The sequence below is a fragment of the Carcharhinus amblyrhynchos genome, unplaced genomic scaffold (assembly GCF_965287045.1).
Source record: "Carcharhinus amblyrhynchos unplaced genomic scaffold, sCarAmb.v2.hapA chromosome_131, whole genome shotgun sequence".
NCBI lineage: Eukaryota > Metazoa > Chordata > Chondrichthyes > Carcharhiniformes > Carcharhinidae > Carcharhinus > Carcharhinus amblyrhynchos.
The window spans coordinates 88,709-113,929 of NW_027649871.1; the positions used below are offsets into that span (position 1 = coordinate 88,709).

At 47.9% G+C, this 25,221-nt stretch overlaps 1 protein-coding gene across 1 annotated transcript in view; it reads left to right on the forward strand.

Moving 5' to 3' along the window:
• LOC145338656 (immunoglobulin mu heavy chain-like) overlaps positions 1–18,296 on the forward strand; it is a 42,762-nt gene extending 24,466 nt beyond the window's left edge. Inside the window, exons 8-11 of the mRNA XM_080183048.1 lie at positions 1,111–1,413; positions 6,062–6,379; positions 17,141–17,461; positions 17,618–18,296. Coding sequence (XP_080039174.1) covers positions 1,111–1,413; positions 6,062–6,379; positions 17,141–17,461; positions 17,618–18,000 — 1,325 coding nt within the window. The 3' untranslated portion in view covers positions 18,001–18,296. The remainder of the gene's footprint in view (positions 1–1,110; positions 1,414–6,061; positions 6,380–17,140; positions 17,462–17,617) is intronic.
• Positions 18,297–25,221: the final 6,925 nt, after the last annotated feature.

Sequence of the window (25,221 nt, forward strand, 5' to 3'; positions counted from 1 at the left end):
CAGAGCCACAGCAATGTGGTTGACTCTCAACTGCCCTCTGAACAAGGGCAACTAGGGATGGGCAATAAATGCTGGCCAGCCAGCAACGCCCATGTCCCACGAATGAATTGAAAGATGAAGATAAATCAGAAAATGGGAACAATTCAAGCGTTATCTTCCCAGGCCAGTAACTCTGAATGAAACTGGGGAAAGTACATGTTATGCAGAAATAATCCCAACCTCCAGGAAGAGGGAACTTGTGTTACTTCCTCTGATTTCTGGGGGTTGTTCTCCCAACACAAACCAACCACCTTCTTTCACAAGGAATTACCATCAATGGCAATGTGCATTGATATAGCGCCATCAATGCAGCAAACCATTCCAAAGGGCCTGACAGGAACAAAACCAAAGGGGAGCTGACACTGAGCCAGAAGGAGAACATATTGTGAGATACTGAAAGCTTGGCCGAAGAGAGAGAGGCTTTAAGGAGAGTCTCAAACGAGGGGAGAGAGGTGAGAAGTCGCTGAGGTTTGGAGGTAAGTTGCAGAGATTGGGGCCCAGATGGTTGAAGGAACGTCCACCAATGCTGGGTGGAAAGCGAGCGAAGGATACCAGAGACTAGAATTATACAGAGTTTCTGGACGGCTGTAGGAATGGAGAAGATTACTGAGGTCAGGAGAGTTGAAGCCAATGGAACATTAGGATGAGGATTCTAAGCCTGATGTGATCCAGGTTCCTCATACGACAAGCTCTTCATTCCAGGGATCATTCTTGTGAATCTCCTCTGGACCCTTTCCGAGGCCAACACACCCTTCCTGAGATACGGGGCCCAAAATGCTCACAACATTCCGAATAGGGTCTGACCAGAGCCTTACACACCCTCAACAGTACATCCCTGCCCTTGTATTCTCGCCCTCTCGACATGAATGCTAACATTGCATTTGTCTTCCTAACTGCCGACTGAATTGCACATTAACCTCGAGAGAATCTTGAACAAGGACTCCCAAATCTCTTTGTGTTTGGAATGGGAAGCCCCATCTCTCCACGGATGCTATCAGACCTGTTGAGTTTCTCCAGCATTTTCTGTTTTTGTTTCGATTTCTCTGAACTTTTCCCCTTTCCCATTCCCAGAAATGACTGTCTTGATCCGAAATCCTTCCATCAGAGAGGTTTGGATGAACAAGACGGCTACCCTGGAGTGCTCAGTGGTCTGTTCTGATCCGAGCCCAATCCAGATCCTCTGGGAAGTGAGTGACAAGAGTAGAAGTGATGGAGTTTTGACTTATCCGCCCACAAGGGAAGGGAGCCTGCACATTATCGTCAGCCAACTTCGAACCAGTGCAGAGGAATGGGAGAGCGGGGTGGAGTTTGTGTGCTCCGTGCATGGTGCTGCCTCGTCTGCACCGGTGTCAAAACGGATAAGCAGAGCAAAAGGTGGGCAAACAATCAGAAATTAATCTCCTGACTTTGGTAGGCTTGAGGGGGAAAATTTTAACGCTTCCCGTGTTTACCCATTTGTTCCAGTGAACCCAAAAAGTCCCACAGTTAGACTGCTGCCCCCAGCAGAAGAAGAGATGAAGAGTAAGAACACAGCCACACTCGAGTGTTTGATCACTGGATTCTACCCGGACTTCGTGAATGTCGCCTGGGAGAAAAATGGTGTTCTGATCTCCTCCAAGACTCGTGCTGGGCTCACCGCTCTGGAGCAGGCAGGGACATTCAGTGTCAGGCACTACCTGACTGTGAGTACAGAGGAGTGGAGGAAAGGCTCAGCCTTCACCTGCACTGTGTCTCACCCACCGTCCCACTTCAACAGCCGCAAGACAGTGAAGATCATCCGAGGTATGACCCTGGGGCCCCAACTCCAAAATTAACACTGTTAATCCCTGAGGCTGTAAACTCTGTGAGGATCAGGAAGTTTAACACGGACAATGTCCGCGTGTTTATGCAGTGGGTGTTTGAGTGAGTTGAGGAGTCAATCATTACGGCATTCTCCCCATAACCCTTCACCCCATCACCAATTAAAAATCAGTCTAACCCCTCCTTAAATTGACTCACTGTCCCAGTATCCACCACACTTTGGGGTAGCAAATTCCACAGATTCACAACCCTTTGGGAGAAGTAGTTTCTCCTCAACTCTGTTTTAAATTTGCTACCCCTTCTCCTTAGACTCTGAGTGGGAGAGGTTCTTCCCACTCAGAAAGGACAGTAGGACTAGAGGGCACAGCTGCAAGATAAAGGGGGGGGGGTTTAGAACGGAGTTGAGGAGGAACTTCTTCACTCAAAGGGTGGTGAATCTCTGGAATTCTCTGCCCGTTGAAGTGGTGGAGGCTGCCTCGCTCATTATTTTTAAGACGCGGGTTGATAGGTTTTTGATAAGAGAGGGGATTAAGGGTTATGGGGAGAGGGCGGGAAAGTGGAACTGAGCCATGACAGATCAGCCATGATCTTACTGAATGGAGGGGCAGGCTCGAGGGGCTAGATGGCCTACTCCTGCTCCTATTTCTTATGTTCTTATAAAACAATAGATAAGGGTCATGGATGGAGGGGGGGACTGGTAGTGTTAAAATGGCGGCACGGGCTCGTTGGGCCGAAGGGCCTGTTTCCCGGGCTGTTTTGTTCTTTGTTCAACTCTGTTTTAAATTTGCTACCCCTTCTCCTTAGACTCTGACCTCTCGTCCCAGAATGTCCCACAAGAGGAAACATCCTCTCCACGTCTACTTTATCCATACCTTTTATCATCTTGTACACCTCAATTTGATCTTCCCTCATCCTTCTGAATTCCAGAGAGTCGATGCCTAAACTGTTCAATCTCTCTTCGTACGACAAACCCCTCATCCCTCAATCAGGAGGGAACAGAGTTTTAGAGTAAGGGTTAGGAGATTCAGAGGGAATTGAGAAAAGAAAATCACACAGGAGGTGGTGGGAATCTGGAATTCACTGCCTGGGAAGGTAGTGGAGGCTGGAAACCTTACAACCTTGCAAAAATATTTGGATGGGCACTTGAACCATCATGGGTGGGATTTTCCAGCTACACTCACTCCAAATCCAGAGACCACCTCCCCACCCCGCCACCCCGAGTCAATAGACCTTTGCGTGGTCCACCCCCCCTCCCCCACACCTGCTCGCTATGATTCCCGTGGGGGTGGGAGGGGAGAGTCCCCCTCCGTAACATTCAAGGATATGGGACAAGTGCTGGAAAATGGGATTAGCGTGTGTTTTCTGGTGCTTATTGTTGGTGCAGACTCGATGGGCTGAAAGGCCTCTTCTGTGCTGTATGATTCTCAGACCGCACCCACCCCCATGCAACTCAGGTCAATTTCCTGTGACCATTCTGGACAAGGTGAGTCAGCTTGTCAACATCAACATGATCCGGTCCCTTTCGGATCCTGAAAAGGCAGGACTGAGCTGATTTCTCGGGCTGTGTGCTTCTCCCAATTTCCCGGAACACGGGAGGGGGAGTGAAAATGTGTACGGCTTAATCTGCAACTCTTCCAGTTCCAGGTGGAAATGCAACTTGTGAAGTACTTTCCATCAGGTGTAGACACAGGGTCAATGCAAGGAAAATGTCAACTAATTTAGAACATAGAACATCGAACATAGAACCCTACAGTGCAGAAAGAGGCCCTTTGGCCCATCGAGTCTGCACCGACCACAATCCCACCCAGGCCCTATCCCCATATCCCTACGCATTTACCCGCTAATCCCTCTAACCTACACATCCCAGGATACGAAGGGGCAATTTTTTAGCATGGCCAATTAACCTTACCCGCACATCTTTGGACTGTGGGAGGAAACCGGAGCACCCAGAGGAAACCCACGCAGACACGAGGAGAATGTGCAGACTCCGCACAGACAGTTTGGTTTGATTTGATTTATTATTGTCACATATCTTGGGATATAGTGAAAAGTATTGTTCCTTGCACACTATACAGACAAAGCGTACCATTCATAGAGAAGGAAAGGAGAGAGTACAGAATGTAGTGTTACAGTCATAGCGAGGGTGTAGAGAAAGATCAACTTAATGCGAGGTAGGTCCATTCAAAAGTCTGACAGCAGCAGGGAAGAAGCTGTTCTTGAGTCGGTCGGTACGTGACCTCAGACTTTTGTATCTTTTTCCCGACGGAAGAAGGTGGAAGAGAGAATGTCCGGGGTGTGTGGGGGGTCCTTAATTATTCTGGCTCTTTGCAGAGGCAGTGGGAAGTGTAGACAGAGTCAATGGATGGGAGGCTGGTTTGTGTGATGGATTGAGCTAGATTCACAATCCCTGTAATTCCTTGTGGTCTTGGGCAGAGCAGGATCCCATACCAAGCTGTCATTACAAGCAGAAAGGATGCTTTCTATGGTGCATCTGTAAATGTTGGTGAGCGTCGTAGCGGACGTGCCAACATCACAACATGGTGATCAGATAACCTGCTAAATGTTGATCACTTTCCCCTTCTTCAAAACCCTAACAACAGGATCTGTTTCTTCAGCCTGAGAAGGAGCCTTGGTTTCCGATCTCATCTGGTTCACTGATGTCCTTTAGGGAAGGCAATCTGCCTTCCTTACCTGGTCTGACCTATATGTGAGTTCAGAGCCACAGCAATGTGGTTGACTCTCAACTGCCCTCTGAACAAGGGCAACTAGGGATGGGCAATAAATGCTGGCCAGCCAGCAACGCCCATGTCCCACGAATGAATTGAAAGATGAATATAAAACAGAAAATGGGAACAATTCAAGCGTTATCTTCCCAGGCCAGTAACTCTGAATGGAACTGGGGAAAGTACATGTGATGCAGAAATAATCCCAACCTCCAGGAAGAGGGGACTTGTGTTACTTCCTCTGATTCCTGGGGAGTTGTTCTCCCAATACAAACCAACCACCTTCTTTCACAAGGAATTACTGTCAATGGCAATGTGCATTGATATAGCACCGTCAATGCAGCAAACCATTCCAAAGGGCCTGACAGGAACAAAACCAAAGGGGAGCTGACACTGAGCCAGAAGGAGAAGATATTGTGAGATACTGAAAGCTTGGCTGAATGACAGAGAGACTTTAAGGAGAACCTCAAACAAAGGGAGAGAGGTGAGAAGTCGCTGAGGTTTGGAGGTAAGTTGCAGAGATTGGGGCCCAGATGGTTGAAGGAACGTCCACCAATGCTGGGTGGAAAGCGAGTGAAGGATGTACCAGAGACTAGAGTTATACAGAGTTTCTGGACGGCTGTAGGAATGGAGAAGATAACCGAGATCAGGAGAGGTGAAGCCAATGGAACATTAGGATGAGGATTCTAAGCCTGAGGTGATCCAGGTTCCTCATAATACAAGCTCTTCATTCCAGGGATCATCCTTGTGAATCTCCTCTGGACCCTTTCCGAGGCCAGCACATCCTTCCTTAGATACAGGACCCAAAATGCTCACAATATTCCGAATGGGGTCTGACCAAAGCCTTATACACCCTCAACAGTACATCCCTGCCCTTGTATTCTCGTCGTCTTGACATGAATGCTAACATTGCATTTGTCTTCCTAACTGCCGACTGAACTTGCACATTAACCTCGAGAGAATCTTGAACAAGGACTCCCAAGTCTCTTTGTGTTTGGAATCGGAAGCCCCATTTCTCCACGGATGCTATCAGACCTGTTGAGTTTCTCCAGCATTTTCTGTTTTTGTTTTGATTTCTCTGAACTTTTCCCCTTTCCCATTCCCAGAAATGACTGTCTTGATCCGAAATCCTTCCATCAGAGAGGTTTGGATGAACAAGACGGCTACCCTGGAGTGCTCAGTGGTCTGTTCTGATCCGAGCCCAATCCAGATCCTCTGGGAAGTGAGCGACAAGAGTAGAAGTGACGGAGTTTTGACTTATCCGCCCACAAGGGAAGGGAGCCTGCACATTATCGTCAGCCAACTTCGAACCAGTGCAGAGGAATGGGAGAGCGGGGTGGAGTTTGTGTGCTCCGTGCATGGTGCTGCCTCGTCTGCACCGGTGTCAAAACGGATAAGCAGAGCAAAAGGTGGGCAAACAATCAGAAATTAATCTCCTGACTTTGGTAAGCTTGAGGGGGAAAATTTTAACGCTTCCCGTGTTTACCCATTTGTTCCAGTGAACCCAAAAAGTCCCACAGTTAGACTGCTGCCCCCAACAGAAGAAGAGATGAAGAGTAAGAACACAGCCACACTTGAGTGTTTGATCACTGGATTCTACCCGGACTTCGTGAATGTCACCTGGGAGAAAGATGGTGTTCTGATCTCCTCCAAGACTCGTGCTGGGCTCACCGCTCTGGAGCAGGCAGGGACATTCAGTGTCAGGCACTACCTGACTGTGAGTACAGAGGAGTGGAGGAAAGGCTCAGCCTTCACCTGCACTGTGTCTCACCCACCGTCCCACTTCAACAGCAACAAGACAGTGAAGAACATCCAAGGTATGACCCTGGAGCCCCAACTCCAAAATTAACACTGTTAATCCCTGAGGCTGTAAACTCTGTGAGGATCAGGAAGTTTAACACGGACAATGTCCGTGTGTTTACGCAGTGGGTGTTTGAGTGGGTTGAGGAGTCAATCATTACGGCATTCTCCCCATAACCCTTCACCCCTCCCCTCCACCCCCTGAGTCAATAGACCTTCGCATGTTCCACCCCTTCCTCCCCCACCCCTGCTCACCAGGATTCCCGTGGCGGGCAGGAGGGGACAAGGATAGATCTGGTCCTCGGGTTGAAGTCCTGAACTGGAAAAAGGCCAAATTTGATGAAATGAGAAGGGATCTGGGAAGTGTGGATTGGCACAGGCTGTTCTCTGGTCAGGATGTAAATAGAAAGTGGGAGGCCTTCAAAGGAGACATTTTTAGAGTGCAAAGTTTGTATGTTCCTGTCAGGGTTAAAGGCAAAGTAAATATGAATAAGGAACCGTGGTTCTCGAGGCAGATTGTAACACTGATTAAGAGGAAGAGACAATTGTATGTTATGTACAAATCAGATGCTCAAGGACTATAAAAAGTGCAAGAAGCTACTTAAGAGGGAAATCAGGAGGGCTAAAAGAAAATATGAGGTTGCTTTGGCAGACAGAGTGAAGGAAAATCCAAAGAGCTTCTGTAGGTATGTAAGGAGAAAAAGATAGTGAGCGAAGACCAGAGTGGTAGACTGTGTATGGAACCAAAAGAGATGGCGGAGAGACTAAATGGGTTTTTTGCATCTGTATTCACTGTGGAAATGGACATGGAGTCTACGGAAATAGGGCAAACAGGTAGGGAGGTCATGGAACCGCTACAGATCACAGGGGAGGAGGTGCTGGCTGTCCTGAGGCAAATCAGAGTGGATGAATCCCCAGGACTGGACAGGGTATTCCCACGGATCTTGAGGGAGGCTTGTTTTGAACTTGCAGGGGCCCCGGCAGACATATTTAAAATGTCAGAATTCACGGGGGAGGTGGCGGATGATTGGAGGGTGGCTCATGTTGTTCTGTTGTTTAAAACACGTTCTAAAATAAATCTGAGAAATTGTCGGCCAGTAAGTTTGACGTCGGTGGTGGGCAAGTTATTAGAAGGTGTGATAAGGGATAGGACCTCCAAATATTTGGATAGACAGGGACTTATTAGGGAGAGTCAACATGGCTTTGTGCGTGGTAGGTCATGTTTGACCAATCTATTCGAGTTTTTGAGGAGGTCACCAGGAAAGTGGATGAAGGGAAGGCGGTGGATGTTGTCTACCTGGACTTCAGCAAGGCCTTTGACAAGGTCCCTCATGGGAGGTTAGTTAGGAAGGTTCAGTCGCTAGGTATACATGGGGAGGTAGTAAATTGGATGAGACACTGGCTGAATGGAAGAAGCCAGAGAGTGGTTGTGGAAGATTGCTCCTCTGAGTGAAGGCGTGTGACGAGTGGTGTGCCGCAGGGATCGGTGTTGGGTCCACTGTTGTTTGTCATCTATATCAATGATCTGGATGATAACGTGGTAAATTGGATCAGCAAATTTGCTGATGATACAAAGATTGGAGGTGTAGTGGACAGTGAGGAAGGTTTTCAAAGCTTGCAGAGGGATTTGGACCAACGAGAAAAATGGGCTGAAAAATGGCAAATGGAATTTAACGCAGACGAGTGTGGGGTATTGTACTTTGGAATAACAAACCAAAGTAGAACGTACAGGGTAAATGGTCGGACTCTGAAGAGTGCAGTTGAACAGGGGGATCTGGGAATACAGCTACAGAATTCCCTAAAAGTGACGTCACAGGTGGATAGGGTTGTAATGAGTGCTTTTGGCACACTGGCCTTTATAGATCGGAGTATCGAGCATAAAAGTTGGAGCGTTATGGTAAGGTTGTATAAGGCATTGGTGAGGCCGAATTTAGAATATTGTATATAGTTTTGGTCACCTGGTTACAGGAAGGATGTAAATCAGGTTGAAAGAGTGCAGAGAAGGTTCACAAGGATGTTGCCGGGACTTGAGAAGCTGAGTTACAGAGAGAGATTGAATAGGTTAGGACTTTATTCCCTGGAGCGTAGAAGAATGAGGGGAGATTTGATAGAGGTGTATAAGATTTTGACGGGTATAGATAGAGTGAATGCAAGCAGGCTTTTTCCACTGAGGCTAGGGGAGAAAAAAAACCAGAGGGCATGGGTTAAGGGTAAAAGGTGAAAAGTTTAAAGGGAATATTTGGGGGGGATTCTTCACGCAGAGAGTGGTGGGAGTGTGGAATGAGCTGCCGGATAAAGTGGTAAATGCGGGGTCACTTTTAAGAAAAACTTGGACGGGTTCATGGATGAGAGGGGTGTGGAGGGATATGGTCCAAGTCCAGGTCAGTGGGACTAGGCAAAAAATGGTTCATCACAGACAAGAAGGGCCAAAGGGCCTGTTTCTGAGCTGTAATTTTCTATGGGAGAATCCCCCTCCATAACATTCAAGGATATGGAACAAGTGCTGGAAGATGGGATTAGCGTGTGTTTACTGGTGGGTATTGTTGGTGCAGACTCGATGGGCTGAAAGGCCTTTTCTGCGCTGTATGACTCTCTGACTGCACCCCTCCTCCTCCAAGCTCAGGTTAATTTCCTCTGACCGTTCTGGATAAGGTAAGTGGGCTTTTCAATGTCAACATGATCCGGTCCCTTTCGGATCCTGAAAAGGCAGGACTGAGCTGAGTTCCGGGGCCGTGTGCTTCTCCCAATTTCCTGGCACACGGGAGGGGGAGTGAAAATGTGTAAGGCTTAATCTGCAACTCTTCCAGTTCCAGGTCCTCCTGGCACTTGTCCTCCTTGCACTTGTGCTGGGTGTGTGCCGAAGTTTGTCCACAAGAATAACCTCGATGTGACCCTGGAAAATGGTGACAAGCTCCAATTTAACTGTCGCCCTCAAACTTGTTCAATAAAGTGATTGACTGTGAATGGAATTGGCTGTTGGATGTTATTAAGAACCATCCAGGAGGTTCAGATCCAGCCTGTGGTGTCTGTCAGAATGAAACTGTCAACAATGCAACAAGCAACTGCCATAGTTTGGGTTCCCCTTCCCCACCCAACCCACTCCTGAACTGTGAGGAGGATGCAGAAATCCTTCAGCATGATCTGGACAGTTTGGGTGAGTGGGTGAATCAGTGGCAGATGCAGTGTAATTTGGATAAGTGTGAGGTTATTCACTTTGGAAGCAAAAGCAAGAAGGCAGATCACGACCTGAATGGCTATAAATTGGGAGAGGGGAGTGTGCAGAGGGACCTGGGTGTCCTTGTGAACCAGTCTCTGAAGGTGAGCATACAGGTACAGCAGTGGGGTAAAGAAGGCAAATGGTATGTTGGCCATCATTGCGAGAGGTTTCGAGTACAGGAACAGGGATGTGCTATTGCAACTATACAGGGGTCTTGGTGAGGCCACACCGAGAGTATTGTGTGCAGTTTTTGGTCTCCTTTTCTGAGGAGGGATGTTCTTGCTCTCGAGGAAGTGCAGCGAAGGGTTCCCAGGCTGATTCCCGGGATGGTGGGACTGATGTATGAGGAGAGAGTGACTCGGTTAGGATTGTTTTCGCTGGAGTTCAGATGAATGAGGGCGGGAGGGGACCTCATGGAGACTTATAAAATTCGAGTAGGACCAGGCAGGGTCGATGCAGGGAGGATATTCCCGATGGTGGGAGTGTCCAGAACCAGGGGTCACAGTCTGAGGATTCGGGATAAACCATTTAGGATGGAGGTGAGAAGACATTTCTTCACCCAAAGAGTGATGAGCCTCTGGAATTCATTACCACAGGAAGCAGTTGATGCCAAAACATCGAATGTATTCAAGAGGCAGCTTGGGGCAAACGGCATCAAAGGTTCTGGGGAGAAAGCAGAATTGAGTTGGACAACCAGCCATGATGGTAATGAATAGCGGAGCAGGCTTGAAGGGCTGAATGGCCTCTTCCTGCTCCTATCTTCCATGTTTCTAATCTAAATGGTCATTTTCTTGTGAAATGCTCCAGGTCAGATTGAATAGGAACCTGACCCCACCGCCTGACCATTGTTTCTCTAAGGCTGTCAAGAATTAGAAGCATGTTTGTCACTCAGAGAGATGGAAAGGTCGGGGGCTGGCGGGTTGGGCCTTGTTGATCCAGCAGAATGGTGTGATTGGCTCCTCCAGTGGTGTTGACCCTGAGGCAAATCGGTGATTTAGGATTTACCTGGTGCCCTGCACAATCTGCACAGTTTTTGATTAAATTTTGGGTTGTAGAAATGGGAACAGTTCCCTTCCCTCCTGCAATCCTGGACACTGATATCAGTCGGTGACAAGAAGTCAGTCTTCAGAGGAATCCAAGTTGGGGAAGACCGTAAGACCATAGGAGCAGAATTAGGCCAGTCGGCCCATTGAGTCTGCTCCGCCATTCAATCGTGACTGATGTTTTTCTCATCCCCATTCTCCTGCCTTTTCCCCATAACCCCTGATCACCTTATTGACCAAGAACCTGTCTATCTCTGTCTTAAAGACACTCAATGACCTAGCCTCCACAGCCTTCTGCAGCAAAGATTTCCACAGATTCACCACTCTCTGGCTGAAGAAATTCCTCCTCATCTCTGTTTTAATGGACCGTCCCTTTAGCCTGAGGTTGTTCCCTCTGCTTCTAGTTTTTCCTACGAGTGGAAACGTTCTCTTCATGCTCATTCTATTCAGGCCTCGCAGTGTCCTGTAAGTTTTATTAAGATCCCCCCCACTCATCCTTCTAAACTCCAATGATTACAGATCCAGTGTCCTCAACCCATTCCTCATACGACAAGGGATCATTCTTGTGAATCTCCTCTGGACCTTTTCCAAGGCCAGCACATCCTTCCTTAGATACAGGGACCCAAGACTGCTCACTATACTCTTGCATTCTAGCCCTCTCGACTCTTTGTTTCAATTTCCTCAGAGTGGGAAAATGGAATTAAATGCCCAGTGTCTAATAATATAATTATTTTACAAGGTTAAGGGGACTTTTCACAAACCCTGTCAGGTTTCCTGACAAACTCGGAAAATGGACTTCGACTGAGTGATGAACAGAATCAGCAATCCCAAAATGGAAGGAAATTGGTGAATGTTTTGTTTCAAAGACAAGAGAGAGAAACGGAACGTCTCAACCTAATAAAAGACCCAGTCCTGTCAGACAGACACTGTGTGCTGAACAGGAGCTGAAACTGCAGCCGCAAGGGGTGATGGCTGGTGTACAAGAGAGATTTTTATCCAGACACAGATATCATCATCTTGTCTCTCCGCAAACGTTAATATTACATCAGGAGAGATCAGCGTGGATCACAGCACTTGTGATTCATGAAATAAATGTATTTTTAATAGTGTAGGATGTGGAGGCTTTGGAGAGGGTATGGAAGAGGTTTACCAGGATGTTGCCTGCTCTGGAGAGGTTGGAGGAACTCGGTTTGTTCTCAATGGAACGATGAAGGTTGAGGGGTGGCGACCTGATAGAGGTTTACAAGATTATGAGTGGCATGGACAGAGTGGATAGTCAGATGCTCTTTCCTTAGGGTAGAAAAGTCAAGTACGAGGGTACATCGGTTTAAGGTGTGTGGGGAAAAGTTTAGAGGAGCTTGCGAGACAAATTTTTTTTACACAGAGGATGGTGAATGTCTGGAATGTGCTGACCGGGGAGGTAATGGGAGCAGGTACCATAGTGGTATTTAACGGGCAACTGGACGAATACATGAATAGGATGGGAATGGAAGGATACGGACTCTGTACGTGCATACGGTTTTAGTTTAGGCAAGCATCATGATTGGTGCAGGCTTGGAGGGCCGAAGGGCCTGTTCCTGTGCTGTTCTGCTCTTTGTACAGCACACACAGTAAACTGCTGGATATCTGAAATGCCAATGTCCTTGAGAGGAGACGATGGTCTCATGGTATTACTGCTCGACTATTAATCCAGAAACTCAGCTCACGTTCTGGGGACCCAGCGTTCAAATCCTGCCACTCCAGATGGTGAATTTCAATTCAATAAGAAGTATCTGGAATTAAGAATCTACTAATGACCACGAAACCATTGTCAATTGTCGGAAAAACCGATCTGGCTCACTGATGTTCTTTAGGGAAGGAAATCTGCCTTCCTTACCTGGTCTGACCTATATGTGAGTTCAGAGCCACAGAAATGTGGTTAACTCTCAACGTCCTCTGAACAAGGGCAACTAGGGATGGGCAATAAATGCTGGCCAGCCAGCAACGCCCATGTCCCACGAATGAATTGAAAGATGAATATAAAACAGAAAATGGGAACAATTCAAGCGTTATCTTCCCAGGCCAGTAACTCTGAATGAAACTGGGGAAAGTACATGTTATGCAGAAATAATCCCAACCTCCAGGAAGAGGGAACTTGTGTTACTTCCTCTGATTTCTGGGGGTTGTTCTCCGAATGCAAACCAACCACCTTCTTTCACAAGGAATTACCGTCAATGGCAATGTGCATTGATATAGTGCCGTCAATGCAGCAAACCATTCCAAAGGACCTGACAGGAATAAAACCAAAGGGGAGCTGACACTGAGCCAGAAGGAGAAGATATTGTGATATACTGAAAGCTTGGCTGAATGAGAGAGAGGCTTTAAGGAGAGTCTCAAACGAGGGGAGAGAGGTGACAAGTCGCTGAGGTTTGGGCAGTGAGTTGCAGAGATTGGGGCCCAGATGGTTGAAGGAACGTCCACTGATGCTGGGTGGAAAGCGAGTGAAGGATGTACCAGAGACTAGAGTTACACAGAGTTTCTGGACGGCTGTAGGAATGGAGAAGATTACTGAGATCCGGAGAGGTGAAACCAATGGAACATTAGGTTGAGGATTCTAAGCCTGAGGTGATCCAGGTTCCTCATACGACAAGTTCTTCATTCCAGGGATCATTCTTGTGAATCTCCTCTGGACCCTTTCCGAGGCCAACACATCCTTCCTTAGATACAGGACCCAAAATGCTCACAATATTCCAAATGGGATCTGACCAGAGCCTTACACACCCTCAACAGTACTTCCCTGTCCTTGTATTCTCACCCTCTCGACATGAATGCTAACATTGCATTTGTCTTCTTTACTGCCGACTGAACTTGCACATTAACCTCGAGAGAATCTTGAACAAGGACTCCTAAGTCTCTTTGTGTTTGGAATCGGAAGCCCCATCTCTCCACGGATGCTATCAGACCTGCTGAGTTTCTCCAGCATTTTCTGTTTTTGTTTCGATTTCTCTGAACTTTTCCCCTTTCCCATTCCCAGAAATGACTGTCTTGATCCGAAATCCTTCCATCAGAGAGGTTTGGATGAACAAGACGGCTACCCTGGAGTGCTCAGTGGTCTGTTCTGATCCGAGCCCAATCCAAATCCTCTGGGAAGTGAGCGACAAGAGTAGAAGTGACGGAGTTTTGACTCATCCGCCCACAAGGGAAGGGAGCCTGCACGTTATCGTCAGCCAACTTCGAACCAGTGCAGAGGAGTGGGAGAGCGGGGTGGAGTTTGTGTGCTCCGTGCATGGTGCTGCCTCGTCTGCACCGGTGTCAAAACGGATAAGCAGAGCAAAAGGTGGGCAAACAATCAGAAATTAATCTCCTGACTTTGGTAAGCTTGAGGGGGAAAATTTTAACACTTCCCGTGTTTACCCATTTGTTCCAGTGAACCCAAAAAGTCCCACAGTTAGACTGCTGCCCCCAACAGAAGAAGAGATGACGAGTAAGAACACAACCACACTCGAGTGTTTGATCACTGGATTCTACCCGGACTTCGTGAATGTCACCTGGGAGAAAGATGGTGTTCTGATCTCCTCCAAGACTCGTGCTGGGCTCACCGCTCTGGAGCAGGCAGGGACATTCAGTGTCAGGCACTACCTGACTGTGAGTCCAGGGGAGTGGAGGAAAGGCTCAGCCTTCACCTGCGCTGTGTCTCACCCACCGTCCCACTTCAACAGCAGCAAGACAGTGAAGAACATCCGAGGTATGACCCTGGGGCCCCAACTCCAAAATTAACACTGTTAATCCCTGAGGCTGTAAACTCTGTGAGGATCAGGAAGTTTAACATGGAAAATGTCCGCGTGTTTATGTAGTGGGTGTTTGAGTGGGCCAGTAATCCAGAGGCCTGAACACAGAAAGATACAATCACATTAATATTGTACCTTTCACATCCTCAGGATTTTCCAATGTGTTTCACAGCCAGTAAAATGCTTTCCATCAGGTGTAGACACAGCTTCAATGCAAGGAAAATGTCAGCTAATTTGATTTGATTTATTATTCTCACATATCTTGATATATAGTGAAAAGTATTGTTCCTTGCACACGACACAGACAGGTCCTTGTGCATGAGTCGCAAAAACCCAGCTTGCAGGTGCAGCAGATGGTCAGCAAGGCGAATGGGATGCTGGCCTTCATAGCGAGGGGGATTGAATATAGAAGTAGGGAGGTCTTGCTGCAGCTGTATAGGGCATTGGTGAGGCCGCAGCTGGAGTACTGTGTGCAGTTTTGGGCGCTGCACCTGCGCAAGGATATTTTGGCCCTGGAGGGAGTGCAGAGGAGGTTTACTAGGCTGATACCGGAGTTGAGGGGATTGAGCTATGAGGAGAGGCTGAATAAACTAGGCTTGTACTCGTTAGAGTTTAGAAGAATGAGGGGAGATCTCATTGAGACGTATAAGATGATGATTGGGATGGATAGGATAGAGGTGGAGAGACTCTTCCCGCTCAAAAAAGACAGTAGGACTAGGGGGCACAGCCTCAAGATAAAGGGGGGGCGGTTTAGAACGGAGTTGAGGAGGAACTTCTTCACTCAAAGGGTGGTGAATCTCTGGAATTCTCTGCCCGTTGAAGTGGTGGAGGCTGCCTCGCTAAATATTTTTAAGAAGCGGGTTGATGGGTTCTTGATAAGAGAGGGGATTAAGGGTTATGGGGAGAGGGCGGGAAAGTGGAACTGAGCCACGACAGATCAGCCATGATCTTATTGAATGGCGGGGCAGGCTCGAAGGGCTAGATGGCCTACTCCTGCTCCTATTTCTTATGTTCTTATGTTCTTATAACGATGGAAGAGAGAATGTCCGGGGTGCGAGGGGGGGTCCTTAATTATGCTGGCTGCTTTGCCGAGGCAGGGGGAAGTGTAGGCAGAGTTAATGGATGAGAGGCTGGTTTGCGTGATGGATTGGGCGAGATTCAGAACCCTTTTGTAGTTTGTTGCGCTCTTGGGCAGAACAGGAGCCCGTACCAAGCTGTGATATAACCAGAAAGAATGCTTTCTATGGTGCATCTGTAAAAGTTGGTGAGAGTTAGAGCTGACATGCCAATATGGTAATCAGATAATCTGCTAAATATTGACTACTTTCCCCTTCTTCAAAACCCTGACAATAGGATCTGTTTCTTCAGCCTGAGAAGGGGCCTTGGTTTCAGGTCTCTTTCTGAAAGACGGCACTGGAAACAGTGCAGAGTTCCCTCAGTACTGGTTGGCCATTCTTGCTCATGAACTCAAGTATCTGTCATGGGACTTGAAGATGCAGCAATGGAGAGGAGGCAGCCCGGCTAACGAGGCAAGGCTGACACGGCCAATTAATGATCCAGAGAACTGAGTTCAAATCCAGCACAGCTTGAGAATTTGAATTTGGTTTTAGAAAGTAAAAATTGGAAATTAAACGCTGGTATCAGTGAACCAGAAGCTGTTCTCTTGTCATTAAAAACCCAACTGGTTTGTTAATGTTCCTTTCAGGAAAGATTATCGGTTAGAATCACTACAGCACAGAAGGAGGCACTTGCAATATAGTGTTCAATTCTGGTCGCCACATTACCAGAAGGATGTGGAGGCTTTGGAGAGGGTACAGAAAAGATTTGCCACGCCGTTGCCCTGGTAAGGAGGGTATTAGCTATGAGGAGAGGTTGGAGAAACTTGGTTTGTTCTCACTGGAACAACAGAGGTTGAGGGAAGACCTGATAGAAGTCTACAAGATTATAAGAGGCATAGACAGAGCGGATAGTCAGAAGCTTTTTCCCAGGGTAGAAGAGTCAATTACTCGGGGGCATAGGTTTAACGGAGATGTACGAGGCACATTTTTTACACAGAGGGTGGTGGGTGCCTGGAACTCACTGCCGGGGGAGGTAGTGGAAGCAGATACCATCGTGACTTTGAAGGGGCATCTTGACAAACAGATGAATTGGATGGGAATGGAGGGATATGGTCCCCGGAAAGGTTGGAGATTTAGTTAAGTCGGACAGCATGGTCAGTGCAGGCATAAAGTGCTGAAGGGCCGAAGGGTCTGTTCCTGTGCTGTAATTTTCTTTGTTTTTTGTTCCTTGAGGCCATTCAGCCCATCGACTCTATACCAACCACAATCCCGCCCAGGCCCTATCCCTGTAACCCAATTATTTACCCAGCTGATCCTACTAACACTCAGGTCAATTTAGCACGGCCAATCCACCTAACCTGCACATCTTTGGACTGTGGGAGAAAACCTGAGCACCCGGAGGAAACCCTCGCAGGTACAGGGAGAACATGCAGACTCCACACAGACAGTGACCCGAGGCTGGATTTGAACCTGGGTCCCTGACGCTGTGAGGAAGCAGTGTTAACCACTGTGCCACCGTGCCGACTGTCCTGACCCTGTCTGCCTCAGATGTGGCTCCAGGCACAAACCCTGTGAAAGAGCCCTGTGAGCCACTGCTGTATCTGTGATGACAGGCCTGAATCGCCAGCCTTGCAAAGCCACGTCCTCATCCCATTGGGGAATCATGAAATAATCATTGTCATTTCTCACCCAGATCAGTGTTTGGACACTGGGATCTCAGTCACCTTAAGGAAACCTCCTTTTGAAGAGATCTGGAGGAACAGGACAGCCACTCTTCTTTGTGAGATACTTCATGGTGATTTGGAGGGAGCCAGGGTGACCTGGCAGGTGGATGGAATTGAGAGAAAAGATGGAGTGAAGACTCAGAGTCCCAAGAGGAATGGAGACAGAGACATGATCTTCAGCAGATTGACGGTCCCTGTCGCAGAGTGGGAAAGCGGGGTTGAGTATTTGTGTTGGGTGGAGGACAAGAGTTTGCCCACGCCGGAGAAGAGGTCAATCAGGAAAGCCCAAGGTATGTGTGGATGGAACTAGTCAAAGAGTCATAGAGGTTTACAGCATGGAAACCCGCTGTGTTACCGTGCTGCCCCGTCTTCCTCACCCGGTTTGTGTCAGTGGGTAAATACAAGAGAGAAAGACTCAGTCTAATCTATGTTGTCTCTGTTTCCAGTTGAGGTTAAGACTCAGCCTCAAGTCTACCTCCTTCCCCCTTCGTCGGAGGAGATGGAGAAGGACCAGACTGCGACCCTGGTGTGCCTGGTGACCGGATACTCCCCCGCAGACATCTACCTGGCCTGGATGGCCAACGACACTCTCCTGAAATCGGGATTCGTGAACCAGCCGGTGAGCGAGGACGGTCACAGCAGCTGGAAGTCGAGCAGTCAGCTGACAGTCTCTGCGGACGAGTGGAACAGCGGGACCACTTACTCCTGTGTGGTGGGACATGAGTCAGTCACATCAAACCTGTTCAGGAGCATTAATAAATCTCACAACAAACCCACCCTGGTCAATGTGTCACTTGTCCTGACCGAGAGTTTTAAATCCTGCTCATAACATCTGGCCATTCAATCAGCCATTTATATAATCCTTGTAAATGGATGGTTAATGCAGCCAGAGGATTGTTGTGATCACAAGAACATCTCTCTTCTGGTGACAGGTCACAGAAAACAGCTTTGCTCAATAATTGAGTTAAAGAACTATTTGGTGATTGAATCAGACACCGAACGTCCTTTTCTCCAAATGTCTGAAAGTCCTGAGTTCCCTTTGCAATATTTTTCTGCTCCGTTTGATGAGTGTGAGATCCCGCAAAGGGTTAATTGTACGTGGCAAAGTGTCCTGATCCAGTTTCAATAAACATGATGTGAAAAGGTTTCAGTTTCGACTCTTCATTGTTGGTGTGTTTGAGAAACAGTAAATGAATCAAACTTACAAGTTTATTTATTCGTGTCACAAGTAGGCATACATTAACACTGCAATGAAGTTACTGTGAAAATCCCTTGTTGCCACACTCTGGTGCCTGTTTGGGAACGCTGGGGGAGAATGTAGCGTGGTCAATGCACCTAACCAGCATATTTCTTGGACTATGGGAGGAAACCCACGCAGACACGGGGAGAACGTGCAGACAGTGACCCAAGCTGGGAATCGAACCTGGGTGCCCAGCACTGTGAGGTAGCAGTGCTAACCACTGTGCCACCGTGCCGCCCTAACTTAGAGGACATGAGATGTGATGAGTGTAATGCGCTTGCAACCAGCAGAGTTGTAATGATTGGTCCACAACAGGGCGTCACAGTGGTTAGCACTGCTGCCTCGCAGCGCTGGGGACCTGAGTTCAACCCCCAGCTTGGATCACTGCCTGTGCGGAGTCTGCACGTTCTCCCCGTGTCTGCGTGGGTTTCCTCCGAATGCTCTGGTTTCCTCCCACAGTCCGAAAGGCATGCTGGTGAGATGCACTGGCCATGCTGAATTCTCCCTCAGTGTACCTGAACAGATGCTGGAGTATGGCAGCTGGGAGATTTTCACAGTAACTTCATCGCAGTGTTAATATAAGCCTACTTGTGACACTAATAAAGAAACTTTAAAACAACTCCATCATCATTGTACCATACTAATGTCAGGTTGGCTTTGGTCTTTCTCGGTTTACCCAATTCAATTTGCTCGCAGTCAGTTCCCACACTGAGAACTGTCAGAATGACTGGATCATCTGGTTTTGGGTGTTTAGATTGAAAGATGGATGTTGTCCGGCTCAGAACACTGCAGGGAACTTCCTGCTCTTCTTCCAGTAGTGTTGTGGGTCATTTACACATTAACATCAGCCTGAGGGCCATCGCTTAAAGTCTCATTTGAAAGGCGGCACCTCCGACACTGCAGCACTTCCTCAGTCCTGCATCGGAGTGCCTGCCTGGATGATGCACTCTAGTCTCTGGAGTGAAACTCAAACCCACAATTCTCTGAGCCAGAGGTGGGAATTTTATCCACAAAACCCCATCACAGCGATCCATGAACTGCAGGCTTTCAGAATCCATTTGGTCCCTCACTCTCTCACATCACCACTCAAAGCAATTTGTGTCACTGAGCAGATAAGGTCAGTGTCGTATCTGGTGACTGCACAGGCTCATCTAATGCTGCCTCAGAAAATACTGGGTCAACTGAAATATTAAATAGAGGCAGCGAATCAAAAAGAAGGAAATATTTGAAGTGAAAGGAATATCATCCCAGTTGTGGGGATAATCTCAGAGTGCTCCCTGCAGGTCAATGGGTGTTACTGGAGAAAAAGAGAGTGTGACAGACAGAGAGAAAGTGTGAGAGTGACAGTGAAACAAGAGAACAGAATTCCTGGGGATAGAGGGAACAAGGTGACAGAATCATAGAGAGAGAGACAGGTTGAGAAGGTGAGAATTTGTAATGATTCACTGCTCCCAGTGCTTTTTCTTTATTCATTTGTGGGACATGGGCATTGCTGGCTGGCCAGCATTTATTGCCCATCCCTAGTTACCTGAGGGTCAGTTGAGAGTCAACCACATTGCTGTGGCTCTGGAGTCACACATAGGCCAGACTGGGTAAGGATGGCAGATTTCCTTCCCTAAAGGACATCAGTGAACCCGATTTTTTTTTACAACAATCGACAATGGTTTCATGATCTTTGGTCAACTCCTAATTCCAGATTTTTTTATTGAATTGAAATTCCACCATCTGCTGTCGCGGGATTCGAACTCGTGTCCCCAGACAATTAGCTGAGTTTCTGGTTTCATAGTTAGCGATAATACCACTAGGCCATCACCTCCCTCGCCCCCACTGCTCCACTGTCATCTCCTCCTTTGCTGTGTTATCTTCAAGCTATTGAGATGTTGGGGACCTTGATGTGAACTTTAACAGCTCCGATTTCTCTTTGTTTCAGAGACACCTCCAGATGTGACAGGAGAGGAAGGAAAGGAAGAAATGGGAGACTTGGAGGGAGATGACAACGCGCTGACAGTTTCTGCCTTTATCATTCTGTTTATTCTCAGTTTCCTCTACAGCACCTTTGTTACTGTTGTCAAGGTGACCAGATTTAATTTTCAATTCAATGATAACAGGATTTATCTACAATTGATTCCCACATAAGAACATAAGAACATAAGAAATAGGAGCAGGAGGAGGCCATCTGGCCCTTCGAGCCTGCCCTGCCATTCAATAAGATCATGGCTGATCTGTCGTGGCTCAGTTCCACTTTCCCGCCCTCTCCCCATAACCCTTAATCCCCTCGCTTATCAAAAACCCATCAACCTGCGTCTTAAAAATATTTAGCGAGGCAGCCTCCACCACTTCAACGGGCAGAGAATTCCAGAGATTCACCACCCTTTGAGTGAAGAAGTTCTTCCTCAACTCCGTTCTAAACCGCCCCCCCCTTTATCTTGAGGCTGTGCTCCCTAGTCCTACTGTCCTTTCTGAGCGGGAAGAGTCTCTCCACCTCTATCCTATCCATCCCATTCATCATCTTATACGTCTCAATGAGATCTCCCCTCATTCTTTTAACCTCTAATGAGTACAAGCCTAGTTTATTCAGCCTCTCCTCATAGCTCAACCCCCTCACCTCCGGCATCAGCCTAGTAAACCTCCTCTGCACTCCCTCCAAGGCCAAAATATCCTTGCGTAAGTACGGCGCCCAAAACTGCACACAGTACTCCAGCTGCGGCCTCACCAATGCCCTATACAGCCGCAGCAAAACCTCCCTACTTTTATATTCAATCCCCCTCCACATCTTATTATCCAACTCTCTAATTCCAACCATTAGGTTACAAACACACCCACAGTTGAGTGGCAACAAACTACTGTTATTTTAAGCTTTTCACTTCACCTGATCCAGGGGTTTTGATTCACCTGCGTGGTCAGATTCCCTGTCCTTCATTGTCCGTTTCCCAGAATAAGGTCAGATTACCTGACCGTTAGTGTCCATTTAAGGACAGATCCCAGGTCCTTTGGTATCCATCTCCCAGAAAAAGGTCAGATTACCTGTTCTCGAGCATCCATGTCCCAGAATAAAGTCAGATTCCCATCCTCTCTGGGGCAGCATGGTGGCACAGTGGTTAGCACTGCTGCCTCACAGCAAAAGTGGCCCGTGTTCAGGTCCAGCCTCACGTAACTGTCCGTGTGGAGTTTGCACATTCTCCCAGTGTCCGCCTGGATTTCCTCTGGGAGCTCCGGTTTGCTACTGCAGTCCAAAGATGTGTGGGTTAGGTTGATTGCCTGTGCCAAATTGCCCCTTAGTGTCAAGGTGATTAGCAGTGGAAATCCGTGGGTGTAAAGGTAGGCTTTAGTGGGATTGGTGTCAGTGCAGACTTGATGGGCTGAATGGCCTCCTTATGCACTGTCAGGATGCTATGATTGTTTAGTGTCCATTTCCCTGGCAAATGTGAGATTCCCTGTCCTTTTGTATCCATGTCCCACAGTAAAATCAGATTTCCTGTCTTTCAGTGTCTGTGTCCCAGAATAAGGTCAGGTTTCCTGTCCTTTACTGTCCATGTCCCAGAATAAGGTGGGTTTTCCAGTATTTCAGACCATATCCCAGAATGAGGGCAGATTCTCTGTCCTTTAGTGTGTATGTCCCAGATTCAGGCCAGTTTCCCTGTCTATTAGTGTCCATAAGGAAGGAGAAGGTCAGATTCCCTGTCATTAAGCTGTCGATTGCAGAATAAGGTCAGATTTTCTGTCCTTTAGTGCTCAGATCCCAAGATAAGGTCAGATTCTGTGTCATTTAGTGTCCATCTCCTACAATAATATCAGATTTCCTACATTCTGGTGTCCAAATCCAGGAATACGGTCAGATTTCCTGTTCATTAGAGTCCATATTCCAGGATAAAGTCAGATGTCCTGTCCTTTCTTGTCCATGTCCCAGAATAAGCTCAGGTTCCCTATCCTTTCATGTCTTTCAGTGTCGAACTCCCAGCGAAAGGTCAGATTCCCAGTTCTTTAGTGTCCATGTCCCAGACTAATGAAAGATTCTGTGTCCTTTAGTATCCATGTCCAGAATGAGGTCAGATTCCCAGTTCTTTAGTGTCCATGTCCCAGAATAAGGAAAGATTCTGAGTCATTTAGTGTCCAAGTCTCAGGATAAGGTCAGATTCCCTGTCCTTGAGTGTCCATATCCCAGAATAAGCTCAGATTCCCTATCCTTTCATGTCTTTCCGTATAGAACTCCCAGCAAAAGGTCAGATTCCCTGAGCTTTATGGTCCATGTTTCAGAATAAAGTTAGATTACCGTCCACTCCTGGGCAGCATGGTGGCACAGTGGTTAACACTACTACCTCATAGCACCAGGGACCCAGGTTCAGGTCTGGCCTCAGGTAAATGTCTGTGTGGAGTTTGCACGTTCTCCCCGTGTCTGCCTGGATTTCCTCCGGGTGCTCCGGTTTGCTACTGCAGCCCAAAGATCTGTGGGATAGGTTGATTGGCCATGATAAATTGCCCTTTAGTGTCAAGGGGATTAGCAGTGTAAATCCATGAGGACACAAGATAGATTTGGGTGGGATTGGTGTCGATGCAGGCTTTAAACAACACCGTTGTTTAAGAAGGGTGCCAGGCAAAAGGCGGGGAATTATAGGCCGGTTAGTTTAACGTCTGTTGTAGGTAAAATGTTAGAATCCGTCATCAAGGAGGAAATAGCGAGGCATCTTGAGGGGAATTGCTTGATAGAGCAGATGCAGCACGGTTTCGTTAAGGGGAAGTCGTGTCTGACAAATTTACTGGAGTTCTATGAGGATGTGTCTAGGGCGGTGGATAGAGGAGAGCCGGTGGATGTGGTCTTTCTTGATTTTCAGAAGGCGTTTGACAAGGTACCTCACAAGAGGTTATTGCAGAAGGTCAGGGGACATGGAGTTGGGGGTAGGGGTTAGCGTGGATAGAGGACTGGTTGTCAAATAGGAGGCAGAGAGTGGGGGTCAATGGGTGCTATTCGGATTGGCGGTTGGTGACTAGTGGAGTGCCTCAGGGGTCGGTGCTGGGGCCTCAGCTATTTACCATTTATATAGATGATCTGGAGGAGGGAACCAAGTGTATGGTGTCGAAATTTGCTGATGACACCAAGATTGGTGGAACGGCAAATTGCATGGAGGGTGTGGAGAGTCTGCAGAAGGATCTAGATAGGCTGGGCGAATGGGCCAGGAACTGGCAAATGGAATTTAATGTTGGCAAGTGCGAGGTGGTCCACTTTGGTAGGAATAATGGCAGGAAGGACTATTACTTACGTGGAGAAAAACTGCAGCAGGCGACGGTGCAGAGGGACCTCGGGGTCCTTGTGCATGAGTCGCAAAAACCCAGCTTGCAGGTGCAGCAGGTGGTCAGGAAGGCGAATGGGATGCTGGCCTTCATAGCGAGGGGGATTGAATATAAAAGTAGGGAGGTCTTGCTGCGGCTATATAGGGCATTGGTGAGGCCGCAGCTGGAGTACTGTGTGCAGTTTTGGGCTCCGTACTTACGCAAGGATATTTTGGCCTTGGAGGGAGTGCAGAGGAGGTTTACTAGGATGATGCCGGACTTGAGGGGGTTGAGCTATGAGGAGAGGCTGAATAAACTAGGCTTGTACTCGTTAGAGTTTAGAAGAATGAGGGGAGATCTCATTGAGACGTATAAGAGGATGAATGGGATGGATAGGATAGAGGTGGAGAGACTCTTCCCGCTCAGAAAGGACAGTAGGACTAGGGGGCACAGCCTCAAGATAAAGGGGGGGCGGTTTAGAACGGAGTTGAGGAAGAACTTCTTCAGTCAAAGGGTGGTGAATCTCTGGAATTCTCTGCCCGTTGAAGTGGTAGAGGCTACCTTGCTAAATATTTTTAAGACGCGGGTTGATGGGTTTTTGATAAGCGAGGGGATTAAGGGTTATAGGGAGAGGGCGGGAATGTGGAACTGAGCCACGACAGATCAGCCATGATCTTATTGAATGGCGGGACAGGCTCGAAGGGCCAGATGGCCTACTCCTGCTCCTATTTCTTATGTTCTTATGTTCAGGCTTGATGGGCTGAATGGCCTCCTTCTGCACTGTCAGGATGCTATGATTGTTTAGTGTCCACTTCCCTGACTCATGTCAGGTTCCCTGTCCTTTGGTGTCCATGTCCCAGAATAATGCTCATTGTTCTCTGGAGCATTGAACCTGGTGGCTGTGGCTGTGGTGAGTGGCTGATTTAAAGTGAAAACCGCTTTTTTCCTGTACTTCCGGTTCTCGGGGCTTGTTAGAGTGTAGTTTACTTCCGTACCGGAAGTTAGGCCAGGGGATTGTCGTTAAGGGGGAGCGGGGGGTATAAAAAAGGGGTAGCAGTATAGAGCGGGCAGCGTCGGGAGCGGGCAGCGGAGTGAGTGGGAACTGAGTGAGAAGGGCTTTGGCTTGCTGGGCTTAGGCGAGTGCAGGCTTAGAGAAGGTGAGTGACAGATTCCTACCTTGGGCACTTACAGGAGGTTGGGACATGGCAGGGAATATAGGGAGGAATGTAAGTTGCGTCCGGTGCCACATGTGGGAGTTCCTGGTGGTGTCACGGGTCCCCAAGGTACACATCTGCAGTAAATGTTTAGAACTGCAGCGATTGAGGGCCCGGATCAGGCAACTCGAGGGGCGCCTGGAAGATGCGTTTCTAGTTAGGGAGAATGAGGAGATAATGGCTGGGAAACATGAGCAGGAGGAGGTCTCAAGGGCTGAAGAGAAGGGAGGATGGACGACTGTTAGGAGGGGAAAGAGGAAGAAGAAGAGTAGTCAGGGTCCCCCGGCCTCCCCGGAGGCCCCCCAAGGTTCGTCGGCAGGGGCACAGAAAA